Source organism: Chrysemys picta, chromosome 20 (assembly GCF_011386835.1).
Source record: "Chrysemys picta bellii isolate R12L10 chromosome 20, ASM1138683v2, whole genome shotgun sequence".
NCBI lineage: Eukaryota > Metazoa > Chordata > Testudines > Emydidae > Chrysemys > Chrysemys picta.
The window spans coordinates 2,622,851-2,639,939 of NC_088810.1; the positions used below are offsets into that span (position 1 = coordinate 2,622,851).

At 50.4% G+C, this 17,089-nt stretch overlaps 2 protein-coding genes across 3 annotated transcripts in view; one reads left to right on the top strand and one right to left on the bottom strand.

Annotated features, from left to right (window-relative positions):
• The window catches only part of LOC101947108 (interferon-inducible GTPase 5-like), a 370,729-nt gene that overhangs the window by 108,582 nt on the left and 245,058 nt on the right, over positions 1-17,089 (top strand). The window lies entirely within an intron of this gene.
• Positions 1,306-14,700, bottom strand: LOC101946380 (uncharacterized). The gene is made up of 7 exons (XM_065573967.1): positions 14,253-14,700; positions 12,989-13,066; positions 10,989-11,333; positions 10,126-10,476; positions 9,138-9,376; positions 6,127-6,247; positions 1,306-4,007 (listed from the first exon to the last, which is right to left on the bottom strand). Exons 2-7 carry the CDS (start codon positions 13,041-13,043, stop codon positions 3,313-3,315), a joined length of 1,806 nt encoding a protein of 601 aa, XP_065430039.1. The 5' UTR covers positions 13,044-13,066; positions 14,253-14,700; the 3' UTR covers positions 1,306-3,312.

A 17,089-nucleotide genomic window follows, 5' to 3' on the forward strand; every position in this document is an offset into this window, starting at 1 on the left:
GTATATCCTTGGGCTTGGCAGAATTCAGCTCATAATATTGATGTTTATTTTTAAGCCTTTTGTTCGATTTGTATCTATTTAAATGTTCACAGTTGCGGGTGTGATGTTGCACTCTATATGATTTGATAAAAATATGCTAATGAGTGTGAATATGATGTAACTGGAATATGCTTCATGCAAAAGGTCTCTTGTAAGGTATCATTACAAAGCTTATAATCTACTGAGTGTGATCATCCTATTTGTATAAATGTATCACTCTTGTATCTGAAACTAGAAATATGAAATATAACTCTGAGGGCCTATTGTAATTATGCAAAGTGTGGACCATTAATGGTGGTTTGGAATCTTGATGACTCCCATTAGCCAGGACAATTGACTGTGGATGGCTGTGTTTGCTTGCAGGCCTTCCTGTGAGTCAGGCTGGGAGGAATGAAGGCTTGGGGTCTTACAGTGACATGTGATCATGTCACCTGAACTGGAATCCATCTTTAACCTGGTGCTTTTCCATTGAGAAGGAGGGGGTGGGAACGCAGAGAGGGACAAAGGATTCCCGCCTTGTGCAAAAGATATATAAGTGAGTGGAACAGAACACAGGGAGAGCTATCATGAGAAATCCCCTAGCTACCACCTGAGCTGGACCAAGGGCTGTACCAGGGGAAAGGATTGTGCCCAGACTAGGAAGGCGTCCAGTCTGTGAAAGAAACTTATTGAAACATCTCTAAGGGTGAGGTTTTATCTGTATTCAGTTTACTAGACTTAGACTTGCGTGTTCTATTTTACTTTTGTTTGATAATTCACTTTGTTCTGTCTGTTACTACTTGGAACCACTTAAAACCTACTTTCTGTATTTAATAAAATCACTTATTAATTAACCCAAAGTATGTATTAATACCTAGGGGAGCAAACAGCTGTGCATATCTCTCTATCAGTGTTATAGAGGATGAACAATTTATGAGTTTATCCTGTATAAGCTTTATACAGGGTAAAATGGATTTATTTGGGGTTTGGACCCTATTGGGAGTTGGGCATCTGAGTGTTAAAGACAGGAACACTTCTTAACTTGCTTTCATTTAAGTCTGCTGTTTTGGGGCAAGTAATTCAGACCCTGGGTCTGTGTTGGGGCAGACGGGCGTGTCTGGCTCAGCAAGACAGGGTGCTGGCGTCCTGAGCTGGCAGGGAAAGCAGGGACATAAGTAGTCTTGGCACATCAGGTGGCAGCTCCCAGGTGGTTTCTGTGATCCAACCTGTCACAGTGGGAAAGTATGAAGGGGGATCAGATACTAAGTGTTCAATGACAGTAGATGCTGAGATTCAAAAAGTGAAAGCTTTATAGCCATTAAAACAAAAATTGTCAATATCGCATGTCAAAATACACCAAGTAAATAGTCTTAAATCAAACTCTGATAAGTTCTCAAGCAGCGTTTCTCTGACTCTGCCGGTCTGTACATTTCAGTTATTATCAATGGAAATATTTTTTCCTCCATTTGTGGGTGTCCAGTGAAATTGACGCTTACCGACATTTACCAGTAAAAACAAATCCTTCCACGCCTGTAATGAACAATCTCTCTTTGTAATGTTTCCTGGTGCACGTTTACTGCAGTACTGTTTCAAACAGCACCTTCGCAAAGAACACTAGCGATCCACTAGTGCACACCAGCAGCACCTACACAGAGAAATTAATGCGCCACATGATAGTGCGGTTTAGAAACCACACCCCTGCCGTCAGCGTTACCGCTCGGTGTAGATACAAGTAAACGTTTCTGGTGTTCTGGCGGGATGTGCTGGATAAACACCATTTTGGTTTCGTATCAGTTCAAAGAGCGCAGTGATTGTCTCGGTTCACCCACGTACTTGTTATTGCTCAATATGCTACACAATGTGTCCCAGCTTGTATTTAGCTGTGATATTCTGATGCCTTTCCCAGACCTGAAGATGCGCTCTGTGTCAGCCCCGAAACTTGTCTCTCTCCCCAGCAGAAGTGGGTTCAATAAAAGCTATTCCCTCTCCCGCCTTGTCTCTCTAATATCCTGAAACCAACACGGCTACAACAACGCTACAAACAACACCATTTTGTTGTCATTTTCTAAGATCGCTCTGGCTATTCTCATTAGATGTACAAATGGCCAATCCCTGTGAATCTTGTTAAACTCTTTGCCTTAATCGAATCATAGAATATCAGGGTTGGAAGGGACCTCTGGAGGTATCTAGTCCAACCCCCAAACAACATCATGGGGTGGTGAGTTCCAGTGTTCCCTGTAATTTTTTCATGTCCATGCAGAATGACTTTTGTTATGTGCACCACTATGATACATCACCTCCATATTGGTGCACATAACAAAAGTTACTCCACACATGGACAGTGTGTGGCGGGACTGGGGCTGAGGGGTTGGGGTGCGGCCGGAGGGCCTCAGGGCTAGGGCCCAGGATTTGGGTGCAGGAGGGTAAGGGCTCTGGCTGGCAGTGCAGGCTCTGGAGTGGGGAATGAGGGGTTCAGCGTGCAGGAGGGGGCTCAGGGATGGGGCAATAGTTTGGGGTCTGGGGTGAGGGCTCTGGCTGGGGGTGTGGACTCGGGGGTGGGGCTGCCCCGGGGAGAGAGGACAATCCCCAGCCCTCTCTCACCGCAGCAGCTTGGGGCCAGATGAGCTGCACCTCTCTCCTGCCCCGGCAGCTCCAACAGGCCCTGCCGGGGGGAGAGCGCCACTCCCCCGGCTGCAACAGCTCCAGTTTGGGGCTGGCGGGCAGAGGTGCCACAGAAGCGCTGGGTTGGGGCCAGCTGGCAGAGGCTCCTCTCCCCGGGCCGCCACAGCTTCAGGGCTTGGGGAGAGGCATCTCTCCCCACAGCAGCCCTGAACCCCTGTGCGGGGCTTAATAGGTAGCATGGCCATACAGCTTAGAGGGAACTTAGGTGAGTTCCACACGCTGTGTGAAAAAGGAACTCCTTTCCTCGGGTTTGAATTTCCCAACCTTTACTTTTATTAAATGCTCCCTTGCTCTTGTGTTAGGGGACAGGGAAGACAGAAGCTCCAGATCTCACTTCTCTGTCCCAGTCATTATTTTATAGACTTTTATGCTGTCCCCTCTTCTTTGTCTCCTTTCTAAGGGAACCCCAATTTTTTTTCAATCTTTCTCCATAAGCACGTTTTTCTCATCCCTTGATCATTCTCATGGTTCTTCTCTAAACCCCCTCTGGTTCTGCCAGGTCCTCTTGGAGATTTATATGAATATTTTCAGTATTATAACTTGAAGCAAGGGCTGGTTTCTGACTCTGCATGGCTGCTTTTTCCTTGTGCAAGATTTTTGGGGAACAAGAGCTCAGCCAGCCAAACGACTCCCCAATTCTTGCTGTAATATTTCCTCTAGGAGAGGAAAGTCGTGCCGGCCATATTCAAAGTTAGACAGGAGAAAGACCTGTGGGGAAGTCACCCCTTCTCTCTGCAAGTCTTTCACGCAAGTGTCTCTGATTCTCTGCAGAATTTGCTCTTCATTATAGGTAGAAGGCCGATTCCTCCGGGCAGCAAGCAAGTTCCTGTCGACCTTGGAGCGCACAAAATAAACCTTCTTCCCTGCTCGCTGGATCTTCCGGGCCAGGCCAGTGTGGGTGGCTGTGAAGTGACGGGAGGAGAAGATGAGGAATACATCGTATTGGCTCAAACTGAAGAGATCGTGGTCCATGTCTGATTGACGTGTCATCAACCCGAACCCCGGCAGGTCCCATATGGTAACATTGGGTTGTTTGGGAAGCTGATAAGAAGTTGGTACCATTGTCGTTTCCACCACCCCGGTTTTAGCAGCACCTTCCTCTTCATCACCCAGGCCTCTAATGACATTGACAAAGGATGATTTCCCAGCACCCGTCTGCCCCAGGAGAGCGACGCTTCGCATGGTGTTTTGTGATGACCCCCCATCCTCCTGCCATGCAGAATCTGCTTCAGAAAGGTCACTTGTGTCAGAAGTAAATGTGTAGCTCCAGGAATCGGCACTATCCCCGTCAGAGTCCAGCCTCTGGCCTTGGAAAAGGAAAAGAAACGTTTCAATTACAGTTGGCTTTAAAAGTCCCTGTTAAACATGAAACTTTCAACTCTTATTTCAGCCTTCAGTGACATTCTGTAGAGGGCTGGCTCGGCTGTTCCCCACGCATGGCTGGGACGCGGCTGTGGGCTGCCAATTCATAATTCCCCGGGGGGCATTGCCAGCCTCTGTCATTTACAACATCCAGTACATGCCCATATCTGTACCTGCCCCTACCTGAAGCTGTTGGCTTGTTCTCCAGAATCGTGGTGTGACGGGGTAGATTAGGCCCTGAGGCCCCCTGCTGGAGGGACCCCTGATGGGTCCTGCCACACCCTGCCCCAGAAAAAAGAGCAGTAGAGAGGTCCTCCAAGCAGGCTAAGCAGGCTAGAGTGGCTGCAGGGGAAGCAGCCAATCAGGGGCCAGGAGGGCCATATAAAAGGAGCTGCAGAACAGCGCAGCAGGCAGGTGCTGTGTGGAGCTCAAGGAGTGAAGACTGGGTGACTGGCTGGCTGGCAGAGTAGCAATTCATAGTGAAGACTGTGTGTGACTTGGCTGGAGGGCTGAGTCACCGAAGAGCCACCAAAAACAAAGAAGAGAGTGAAGGCACATGCACTCAGCCAGGGGGCGCTCACGAGGGGTGAGTCATCCTGTTACACGCGGCTTTCCTTTTCCTTTTTTAAAGTAATTCTCTAGCTGTTACACTTGTGAAAACAACATCAAAATAATGAGCCGAGGGTAACGGATGGAGAGATGAGTCTACAGACAGCCTGGGACAACAGATGTCAGAGGAGGGACTTCCCACGTGTAACTGATGGAGCAACACCTGCCTGAGTCTGCAGAGAGCCTGAGACCATTGCTGGCCTAGCAGTGAGCTGCAGGTCAGGATCGAGGAGCACTGGAAGAGCTGTGGAGGGAGCCCAGAGCTGGGGCAGTAGCGGGGCTGCAGGTCAGGACTGAGCCTCATTGGCAGAGCCGTGAGGGTGGAGAGCTAAGGGCTGGGGTGGCAGGGGGGCTGCAGGTCAGGACTGAGCTGTGTCTCTGCCTTTTCTAGTGTCTCCTTCCCTTGCCTTCCGCACCCACAAGTTTGATTTACACATGGAAGTGACATTTTACCATAGATCATACCCTATCCACAGCCCAGTGTGGCTGGGAGCCAGGAGACAGCATGTGTGTGTGGGGGACACAGAGGCATTTCCCTTCCCAGCCACTAACAGACCCACTTGATGCTTTTCTCTCAGCTCCAGGCTCTGTGGGGAAAGCCGTTTTCAGCATTCTGAGCTCCCCTGGGGCTGCCTGCTTTGCTGAGGCATTCGCTCCCAGCTGCAATGCCGTGGTACCCTGGGGGGACAACACATTTACTAATAGATCCAGGACCAGAACCTGGTCTCCGGGTGTCTCCTGCCTGTTCAGCTGGATGGGATGGTCGGGAATCGGGGCCTGTAGCAGAGCTGGTCTCTGAGCGCAGCCATCCTGGAGTACGCTCCTACTTGGCCACCCCGCCCGATTAGCTGGAAGGCTCAACAGACCAGCTCTGCTTAAAGATGTGACTAAGCAATTACATGCAGAATGAAGCCACTTTCCGCTTGCTGGGAGCCGGCTTGGTGGCTTCATGGCACCTGCTTGTTCCTAGCCCTGCTCCAGCCTGGCTCCTCTCCAGGGAACCTGCCTCGACCCGCAGCCCCAGGCCCTGATTTCTGACGGGGAGTAACACACAAGCACACCAGCCCCAGAACTTGTATTAGAGTCCAAACATGGATCGGGGCCCCATGTAGCACTGGGCACTGCCACCCCCTGACCGAAATCAGGGCTGCATATCAAGATCCGGGGTCCCGGGGCGCTGGGTGCTGCACAAACCCAGTGAGACATTCCCCTGCCCCTAAGAGCGTCTGATCTATTTAACATCTTCATTCTGATCTGGAAGAGGGGAGCAATTTGTTAGTTACATGCCTAGATACGAAATTGGGAAGAAGGCAAACACGTGTGAGAAATAATCCACAGAGAGCTAGAGAGTTAAGAAATAATGAGAGGTCTATGAAATAAACATGCCTAACTCATTCTTTTGAACTGGTTTTCCTTCTTCTGTGAAAATAGCGCTGCTTACAAGTGGGACTTTACCTGTTTTGCTAGGCTTCTGGGCAATATTTCTGGGATCCTTTTCCTTTGCAGGAGATTTTCCACGGGAGAATTTTGGCTGTTCAGGCTTCTCCCATGCGTGTCTTTCATCCCAGGCTGGCGTCTAGAAAAGATTCACATTGGAGTGAATAGAAAGGGTGAGTTTACACGGCAATCGGCACGACTCTGATTGCACTCGCTTGTTAAAAATACTGGCGTGGCTGCAGGCGGCGGCTCAGGCTAGCTGCCCCAGGACGTGTCTAGGATCTCGGACGGGACTGTACAGGGGACCACTGCTTGGGTCTCCGTGGCCCCACTGCTAGGGGCTAGCTGGATCGGAGCTGGCATGTGCACCTCTGCCCACGCCAGCCCCCGCCCATGGTCTCTTCACCTCAGCTTCACTCCTCTGACTCCATTCCCCTCAGCACCCCTATCCCCCCTTGTCCCTTCCTTGGTGCTAACGAAACACACCTCGTTTGCAGCCATCCCATCGCTCGTGCGTTCTCCCCCTTCCCAACCATGTCTGACTGGCCTATTTAAACAATAGTCTTTAATTGTTTCCTTGCCCTCCCCCATCCATCTGGCTGTCTCCAGCTGGTGTCTCTTGTACATAGACTAGAAGCTCTTCGCAGCAGGGACTCTCTTTGTTCTGTGTTTGTGCAGCACCTAGCGCGCTGGGGTTCAGGGTCAGGATGGAGTGCCTGGGCACTACCATGATACGCCTAATAAAGGGCACTAATAATTTACAGCGCCCAGCACAGTGGGGCCCTGCACCAGGATATGGGCATGTGGGTGCTACCGTAATGCACCTAATTAAGGGCAGTAATAATGTACAGTACCTAGCACAGTGGGGTCCCAGGCCGGGTTAGGGGTGCTACTGTAATGCACCAAATAAACAATAGGTTTTTATTATTAGGAGTTAGACCTGATGACCTTTGCAGTCCCTTTTAACCCTATGGGTCTACGATTCCATTATTATTATTATTATTTATTATTTATTATCACAACATTTCAATTTTCTGCTGCAATTTTCTAAACAAAATAAAATTCAATTCAAACTGAATATTTTCATTCTCAAAATGTTGATTTGTTTCCCTTTTTTTTAATTTTCAGGGAGTGGGTTTTCCCCCCTTTTTTGGCGCCCCCCATTTTTGGCATTGGATAAAGGCAAGGAAAGGTTTTTCAGCTAGAAGCCCGGTCGGCCCAGTGGCTAATCTGCTACTGATCTTGACAGATCAAAAGGAATTGATCACAGAACTAAAAATGCGTGGCTCTTTTAGATGCAAGTGGTCATGACTTGATCACATTTGTCGTGTGCAATGAGAATAAAGTCCCAACCAGTAATATAGATACAGGGTGTTTTAATTATGTATCAGCTGGCAGAAAGAATGTAAAGAGAAAACGGTGAATGATAATTGGGAATGGTTTAAGAACATTTTACTAGATGCCCAGAAAACCACAATCCCAGATGAGAAAGAGTTTAAAAAACCAGCCTACTTAGAGAGGAAATGAAAACCACTTCAAACAATAATATATAACAATTGGAAGAAACGGGAAGTTGATAGCAATGAATATAAATTAGATGTACATCAGAAGCAGGAAGCCTGCTAAACAACCAGTGGGGCCCCTGGACGATCGAGATACAAAAGGAGCGCTTAAAGACGATAAAGTCATTGCAGAGAAACTAAATGGATTCTTTGCTTCAGTCTTCACGTCTGAGGATGTTAGGGAGATTCCCAAACCTGTCGTCCTTTGTAGGTTGAAGTGTCTTTAGAAGAGGCTTTAGAATTGATACACTTAACATTAACAAGTCACCGGGACCAGATGGCATTCACCCAAGAGTTCTGAAAGAACTCAAATGTGAAATTGCAGGACTATTAACTATGGTTTGTAACCTGTTCTTCAAATCAGCTTCTGTACCCAATGACTGGAAGATAGCTAATGTAACGTCAATATTTAAAAAGGACTCCAGAGGTGATCCTGGTAATTACAGACCGGTAAGTCTAACGTCAGTACCGGCCAAATTAGTTGAAACAACAGTCAACCTGGGGAACTCCTTGCCTGAGGAGGTTGTGAAGGCTAGGAATATAGCAGGGTTTAAAAGAGAACTAGATAAATTCATGGAGATTAAGTCCATTAATGGCTACTAGCCAGGCTGGGTAAGGAATGGTGTCCCTAGCCTCTGTTTGTCAGAGGGTGGATATGGATGGCAGGAGAGAGATCACTTGATCATTACCTGTTAGGTTCACTCCCTCTGGAGCACTTGGCATTGGCCACTGTTGGCAAACAGGATACTGGGCTGGATGGACCTTCAGTCTGACCCAATATGGCCATTCTTATGTTCTTATGTTAAGCTAGGCATTGTAGAAAATTGATGAGGAAAGCAAATGGACACAAAGAGAAATATATGGCCTCCAGAATTAGAAGATCACTTACATGGGGAATAAATACCTACATGGGAAATAGAAAATTGATAACAGACGGCTCTTCAGTCGAGCAGAAAAAGGAAGCAAGACAAACTCAGACTGGAAATAAGGTTTAACCGTGAGAGTAATTAATCATTGGAACAAATTACCAGGGGTTGTGATGAATTCTCCATCACTGGCAATTTTAAAATCAAGACTGGATGTTTTTCTAAAGGATCTGATTGGGGCAGTTCTCTGGTCTGCGTTATCCAGGAGGTCAGACCAGATGATCAGAGTGGTCTCTTCTGGCTGGAATCTATGCATTTCTGAGCAATTATAAACTCCTCACAGTCCATCCAGGGGCCGGGTAACTGCACCCTGACATTCGGGGTCAGAAAACAATCAACCTTAAAAATTCTGGTGGAGAAGGGGAGGCAGGGAATTTTTTTTCTTCGTGTCTGGAGATCGCTGAGTGCAAATGTAATTAAACAGAGGGATTTCAAACAGGCAAAAGAAAAATGCTCAAAGCAGCGTAAACCCTCCCCACATCTGTAATGAAGATGCCTCCCCACAGACGCGCCAAGGAGAGAAAAATGTTTTGAAACTCACCTGCCGGGACTCTAGAGTCTGTTTGGTATCATCCACTCTTAAGTCCCACAAGAAATAGGCTTCCGGCTGCGCTCTTCCCTCCTCATAGTCAGCCTCCAATCCAAAGGCGTGTTTGGATGGCCTCAGTTTCCATCGGCCGGGAAGACGACGCATTTTAATGATGATAAGCATTACCAACAGGGAAAGAGGAAGAAGTAGAAGAGGAAGAGGTGCCCAATAGAACCAGACACACCTGGCACCTGTAAGAAATGTGGGAGGGGAAGAAAAATCCACAAAACCCAGAATGCTTCTGTGAGCGCAGCAGGGTCCCAGGAAACCCCCGCTCTCCCCCCCAAGAGGTGCTGGGAATTGCAGACACCTTTCCCACTGCCACGAGCCCAGGGGATCTCAAATATTGTCAGAGCTGCACAGAGAGATCATACCTCTCCTCCCATTTGCCTGTAGGGTTCCCTCCTTTCTAATTGCTGGTAACCAGACCCGCGAGGAGACCACGCCCCCTTCTTCATCTCTTCCCAAGGCCCCACCCCATTGCTTGCTCCTCTCCCCACATCTCTCACTGGATCGTCTCATGGGACCTGCCAGCAGGTAGGAGGTGGCCTTGGTCGAGCAGGGGCTGGTGCGGGGTAATGACCCAGTGCCTCCGTCCACCCCGTGGTAACCGGACTTTTGGTTTGGGTGCCATTGAGGGTTGCCAGGTCCCAGAAAATCACCCAGACAGAGAAGCCAAAAACAAGACTGCCTGGATAAAAACAAGACAGTTGGCAACCCTATTTGTCTGTGCTTGGCCCCTCTCACTCCTTCCCCTTTGCTACCACTGAGATTCACCAGCGATCACCTGGGCTCCCATCTACCATCTCGCTGAGCCATCCAGCTCTGCTCCCCAGTGGGTTACGGTGATGTGAGAACCCACCGCCGCGTGGAGCTGTTCCTAGCGGCCCAGCTGCCCGGACCCTGGGACTCGTGCGGTGCCCTGTGAGAGGAGCCCTACCCTTCTCCACGGTCACTCTCATCCGCACGGAAAATGTGCCCAGTTGTGGCTTGACGTGGCAGGTGTAGACCCCGTCATCCGCCAGCTGGACGTTCTTGAGTCTCAGGGACGCAATTCCCTCGTGGAATCTCTCCGGATACAGCTGGGTCCGGCCCCGGTAAGCCTTATTCTGTCTCAGCCTCTGGTCCCTCCCCTTATAGTACGTGTGAACCAGGAGATCCCGTCCCTCCGCTGTTTCCTTCTTCCAGGTGATGTTCAACAGCTGCAGGTTTCGCTCAGGTTCGAAGGAGCAGCTGAGAGTGATGTCCTCCCCTTCCTGAACTACAATGGGCGACTCTCGTTGTCTTGCCCCTTAAAGAGAAAAATCAATATTTTTTGTTGAGTTTTTCAAACATCAAGCAGTGGCCCATGCACTCATGACATGCATACGCTGTAGTCTAAAAAGTACCCACAACACAGCCTGCACCCGTTTTCCATTTCACCCCAAAATCTGTAACTGCAAAACCTGAGTGGATTAGCAGAAGGGGAGATGGTGGTTAATACTGGAGCTAGTGATGGAGGGTGTCAGAGAAGCTTTGGTATCAAAGCCATGGATGCACCAAGACGGCATGAGGGGATTTCCAAAGGGATTCAGGTGCCTACAGATGCAGAGAGGTGCTTTTGAGAATCCCTCTACGTGCCTAACTCCCTCGACTTCTATGGGAATTAAGCAACAAAAAATGGAAAAAAAAAATTGGTGTGTGTGTGTGACAATTTGCATTTAGTTGAAAAGCTGTTTTCCTCCCAACAAATGTTTGAACGGCATCTTTTCGACCAGCTGTAGCCTCAGAGGCCAGCAAAGCCCATTGTAGGAGGTGTCATACTCAGCACTGTCAGCGATGTCTCCTCAGACCGCGGGCCCAGCTCAGAGTTGACGAAGCAGCTGTAAGACCCCTCGTCCTCAATGTGAACATCCCTCAGTCTCAGGGACGCGTCCCCTTTGGCGAATCCTTCTGGGTCCAGCTGCGTCCGCCCCCTGTAAGCCTCAGATTGTTTCTCCATTCCCAAAGAGTAGCTGTGGACCAGCAGATCTGGTCCATCGGCTCTTGGCTTCTTCCAGGTGACGTTCACTTGTTGATTTGCTGCCAAGCCGAGTGTGGAAAAGGTGCAGCTCAGGGTGACGTCCTCGCCGCACTGAGCTGTGATGGATAACTGTGACATGATCACCCCTGAAAGGAAAGCGAGGGTCAGTATTAGAGTGTTAAAATGACAAGCTATCTCTTTAACAGGTAAGAGGTTTCCAGGTCCTAATCAAAAGCTGGGGGTCTGCAGGGAAGTGTGCGATCATCAGTCAGTCTGCAAAGAGCCAGCCTAGAGTAAGGTGGGTTGAGTTACGCCTCTCCGCCTTAGGAGCAGCCTGCTTTGTCTCTCTCTGGTTTTGGTTCTTCTGTGTCAGGGTTCTGGAGCCTAAGAAATAAGTTTGTGTTATGTCACAATCTTCCCGTAAGTGGATTTGATGTTTGTTTCTAACTTCTCTATTTGTATGCTGTCAACAGAACATCTTTCACTTTCAGAACCAGTCTCTCTCCGCCCGTACATTTTTCGGCCCTAATTGACACAGAAGCTGCTTTGTGCCCCTCTGACTGCATGAAGGGATCTGAAAATGGGTGAAAATTACAGGGCCAGTGTGGGACTCGGGGGAACCAAGAACCGGAAGCGTAGATATTAAAGCCAGAATGGACCATTATGACCATCTGCACAACATAGGCCAGAGAAACTCATTTCCTGGCCTGCTTTTGCTAGGTTAAACAAGCCAAGCTTTTCCAGTCTCCTCTCATAAGATCAGTTCTCCATTCCTCTGATCATCCTAGCAGCCCTTCTCTGCACCTGGCCCAGGCCGGATTCATCTTCCCTGAGCAGAATTGGACACAGTTTTCCAGATGAGGTCTCCCCAGTGCCTCGTACGCTGACATGAATGTTTCTCCCAGAGCGTGACAAGGGCAGCGTGTTACAGGGACCAACATCATTTGGAAGGGGGGAGTACAGGAGCAGGGGAGAAAAACAGGCACAGCTCCAGGCCAGAGGTAAAATGTCTCCAAATCCAGACGGGACAAACGGCAAAACATTTTGTTAATGCTAGTGTGGCCATATTTTCCCAAAGGGAAAACGGGACACTGCATGGGGCTGGCCCATGGCCCCCCGCCGCCCACCCACGTGGGGCCAGCCTCAGGCCTCCCTCAAACCCCTGCACGCGGGGCTGGCCCAGAACCCCCTGTCACCTGCCCACGTGGGGCTGGGCTGGCTGGGCCCCAGCCGCTCTCCTGAGCCCTCCCTCCCATGCAGGGCTGGCGTTGCCACTTGTCTCCCCTCCCCACAGGTTCCTCCATGCCCTGCTAGGGTTCGCGCCCCACTTTTTTGATACAACTGTGCATTTGTCCAGTTTGCTCTTGCCAGCTGAGCCAGGACAGGACTTAAAAATGGGACTCCCTCGGCCAAAGCGGGACGTGTGGTCACCCTGGTTAATGCAGAGTTAAGGATGCCTGGTGATAGCTCCTGCCTTACCAGAATGTCGAGTTCAACAAAACTCAGGCTTCTGAAAACCAGGAAATACTGAGTTAAGGTCAACACCCATTTAACCTTAACTCTGGCCCCTGGAGTTGACATGGCAAGAGAATGATCGGTGTGCACACTAGTTGCCTTCAAAGGGTGGGGTGTAGCTGTATTGAACGGTGGAGGGATTAGTTGGAGCAGTGTGGGAGAGCTGTGAGTGTGACGTGCGTGGGATCTGGGACTGAGCCCCTCCACGGGTGTGATCAAAGGACCGAGGCGCACGTGTCCAAGCCTGCGTCGTTCCAATCAGAACTGTACCGAACTGGGGACTTACTGTAGAGGGTCCACAGAGCGAGCGAGTGAAGTGACAATGCGGGGCCGGTTCCCATTACGCTGCAGGCTTGTCGGACATCTGCAAGAGAAGGAGCAACATGCTCTGAAAGGCATTCGGGGCAGGATCCGGCCAGTTTGACACTGACAAACCGATTCTCAGCTCGGCCCAGCAGGGCCCTAGTGAAATGTCTCTACAAACCTAGAGAAACTAATAGAGACTGAAGCCAGGTCTACGCTACGAACGTACAGCGATATAATCACCTCGCTCAGGGGGGTGAAACATCCACCCCCCTGAGCCACGCAATTACACCGACTGAACCCCTGGTGTAGACAGCGCTAGGCCGGCTTCTCCCGTTGCCGTAGCTACTGCCTCCTGGGGTCTTACAGCGAATGTGAATTACATTTACTCCCATTTATACGACCAAACCGGTGTGAAGTGCCCTTTGAGAATCCAGCACTACCATTCTGATCTGTTGACGTTTTTACACTTCGTTTGCACCAGGGTAAATGAGGAGCACGGGTGCAAGGAGAATCCGGATTTGGATTTTGCTACATGGACTTTGCTATCGAGTCTACACTTGCGAGGGTGTAATTCTGAGTGTGGGCCATGTTTAAACAGCCACGCAAAGGTGTAAGTACCAGAGGTCCCCAAACTGTGGGGCACGGAGGAATCTTTGGGGGGGCATGGTGGGCCAGGGCCAGCCCCCACAGGAGCATGGAGGAAGCAACACCCAGCCCCGCTCTGCCCCCATCTCAGCTTCAGGCCCACCCCCTGCCTCAGCCCCTGGCTGCGGCCCTGCTCCCAGCACCAGCCTCGGCCCCCTCACCCCTTCCACATCCACCCCCAACCCCGGAAGTGTGGCCATGTTCCCAGCCCTGGCTTGGGGCGAGGGGCGGCAGACAGGGGTAAGTGGGGGATCTGACCCTGAAAAGTTTGGGGACCACTGGTTTAGATACATACTGGGGATTTGGGGCTTCTTCCCCCTCCCTTCCACCGAGCCACAAAAGTCTTCCCCCATCTCCACATGTTGCTAGGCATCATCATCCCCCAAAGGTCGGGGTCCCCCTGACTAAATCCACAGGGCACGTGAAGCTGTTACAGCCGTGACCCCGTTAGAGCAGCAGAGATCGGTTCTGTGCAGAGCCATTAACGTGCAGTTCAGTGTTTAGCAGCCATGTTCGAGGTGCCTTAGCAGGCCTTAGAAACATATTTTGGAGAAAATCCCAGCAACAAAACAGCCCCACCTGGGAGGGGAATCTCTTACCTTCCACCCCAAAGGCATCAAACCCTCCGATCTTCTCGGGGTGCTGGGAGAAATGGAATAATCCCTGTTTGTTCCACCGGCACCCGCCCCATCTCTCCCCCGGCAAGGGCAGCCTCTGAGGAACAGGGAAAGTGAAAGTAAACAGGCAACCGTTTATTGAAACAGCACAAAATTCACGCAGCAGCACTGGACTAGTTTAGCTAAAGGAGGCACAGCCCTGGAACGTGCGTCCTGAAAGCCACAAAGTGATGAAGCCCTAATGTTTGCGGATGGCGCTTTATGGATTCAGGACTGGACCCTCGAGGCCTTGTCTACACACAGAGAAGTTACACGTCTTCAGCTGATGCATTTCAATTGCTTCTTAAATGCTTTGAGAGGGTCCATGCAAGGGTTTACACTCAATGAGTTACATCGTTTAAACAAAGAAACCTGAAGTTAAATCACTTCAGCTCTGTTTCATCCCTGTAAAATCCTTGCCCAGCTGTTCCGAAAGGTTCCCCTGGCACACAGCAGCCTTGATCTCAGATACTCAAGACCAGCAGGGTTGGCAGCACTCGGTGCTTGGGTGGGACACCAGAAAATTTAAGGTGGCTCCAGGGTGTGGGGTAGGTGACTCAGTAGGGGACGCTCTCCCCTTGCAGTCAGTGCAATGAACCAGGGCAACACTAGAGGCGCTGTGCTGTGGGGGGCGCTCTCCTGTGGCAGGCAGGGCTGGTCCTAATGCCCCAGGGTTTTGGGGAGGGGGGTGCTCTCCCCTTGCAGTCAGTGCAATGAACCAGGGTGGTGCTAGGGGGCGCTGTGCTGCAGGGGAGTGGGGTGGGGGGCGCTTTCCCGTGGCAGGCAGGGCTGGCCCTAATGCCCCAGAAAGGCACTAGGGGGCGCTGTGCTGCAGGGCGTGGGATGGGGGCTTTCCCTGACTGTCAGGACTGGCCCCAATGCCCCAGGGCGGTGCTAGGAGGCGCTATGCTGCAGGGGAGTGGGGTGGGGGTCGCTATCCCCTTGCACTCAGTGCAATGCCCCAGGGTGGTGCTAGGGGGCGCTGTGCTGCAGGGGGCAGGGTGGGGGGCTCTCCCCTAGCTGTCAGGACAGGCCCCAATGCCCCGGGGTGGGGCTAGGGGGCGCTGTGCTGCAGGGGGCAGGGTGGGGGCTCTCCTCTGGCAGTCAGGACTGGCCCCAATGACCCAGGGAGGCGTGGGGAGGGGGCTGTGCTGCAGGGGGGCGAGGGTGGGCTGAACAGACCTATTTGAGCACCTCTAGCAGTTAAAGTGTTACTGCTTTCTGTATGTTTGCCAGCTGCTGAGTTTGGGTTTCCTGTTTGTTCTGGAAGGGGAAATGGGTGGGAACATGTGTTCAGAGCTAATACTGCCCTCTGCAGGCTGCCAGATGACATAAACACACGGGACTTGGATGGCTAAACTCGGGACTTCCAATTCCTTCTCATCATGGAAAGGCGCAGAACTCATGGGTGATTCGCAGCTTCTTTGATAAGGGATGTTCCTTTTTTTGGACCCTAATGTGTCTCCATTCTGCTCCCTCCCCCAACACACATGCAGAGTGTCTCTTCATTTTTTTATTGTATTTGCATTTCAAAACACAAAAACCTGCAATCACAGTGCTAGCAAGTGGTGTTAGCTCACACATTTATGAGCTGCTGATGGATTATTTTGTCCCTCCTTTGGGAGTCTATTGCTTTTACTTTTAGATACTGGCAGGGGGAGATGAAGCTGTTTGCTCTGTAAATAATACATAGAATATCAGGGATGGAAGGGACCAAAGGAGGTCATCTAGTCCAACCCGCTGTGCAAAACAGGACCAATCCCCAGACAGATTTTTGCCTCAGACCCCTGAGTGGCCCTTTCAAGGATTGAACTCATAACCCTGGGTTTAGCAGGCCAATGCTCAAACCATTGAGCTATCCCTCCCCCCATATGGGAATTGAATAATATCCAAATAAACAAGAAGCAGGAGTAAACATTTCAAAAGTGCCTTAAGAGCTAAGGGCTGGATTTTCAAAGGGATTTAGGTGCCCGAGGATGCAGAAAGGCACCTAGTGGAGTTTTTGGAAGTCCTTCAGCAGGGTAGCCACCCAACTCCCATTGATTTCCAACCTCTCTTTACATCTTTAGGTACCTAAATAGCTATGGAAATGTAGCCTTCAGTCACTTATGAAAATAGAATGTTGGTGCCTAAGTCCCTTAGGCATTGCTATGACCTGAATCAAACAGCCTCCACTGTCTACCTGCTCTCTCTGAGAAGTCTCCATTGTATCCAGTTCCTGGGAAAGTCCTTGGGAGTGTGAATTCCCTTTAATGGCCCATCAGCGCATCTGGCTCCTCCATTGCTGCACCTGAAAGGCTGGTTGTGGGTGTTCCCAATAAGGCAGCCCTCCCCAGAAACCTTCTGGAAAGGATTGCAGAGAACCTCCATGAAAGTTTCCTAGAGCTCTCCATGGAGGATTCCTGGGCCATCCCTGTGCACATAAACAGCCTTTTTGGGGGAGAACCCTCTGTGAAGCTAGGGCGGCCACCGGGACTCAGATACCCACTGCACCTCACTTTTCTTTCATATTAAACAAAATATAAGAGCACGTAACCCCTACAGTTTCATTGGAATTGCATCCTCACCAGAGGTGCCTTCCCCGGCATCACACCTGACCACGATGCTGTTCTGGGAATGGCTGGACTGCTCCGGGGTTAAAAATAGCTTCTGGCTCTCAGGAAGAATGGATCCTCTGCTCGCCTGCCTTCCATTGTCCTCCTGCTGGTCTTTGTCCAAGTGTCCTCCTCGTTGTTGCCTGAGGTGGTCTGGGACTCCCGGGAGGTATCCGTGCTGCATTT

What these genes read in the sequence shown, in the direction of transcription:
- LOC101946380 (XM_065573967.1), bottom strand. Translation starts at nt 13,043, where the DNA reads ATGGGAACCGGCCCCGCATTGTCACTTCACTCGCTCGCTCTGTGGACC. An exon ending in CGCTCTGTGGACCCTCTACA is followed by an intron (nt 11,334 to 12,988) that starts GTAAGTCCCCAG and finishes CTTTCCTTTCAG; the next exon opens with GGGTGATCATGTCACAGTTA. An exon ending in GAGAGTGACCGTGGAGAAGG is followed by an intron (nt 9,377 to 10,125) that starts GTAGGGCTCCTC and finishes CATTTCTTACAG; the next exon opens with GTGCCAGGTGTGTCTGGTTC.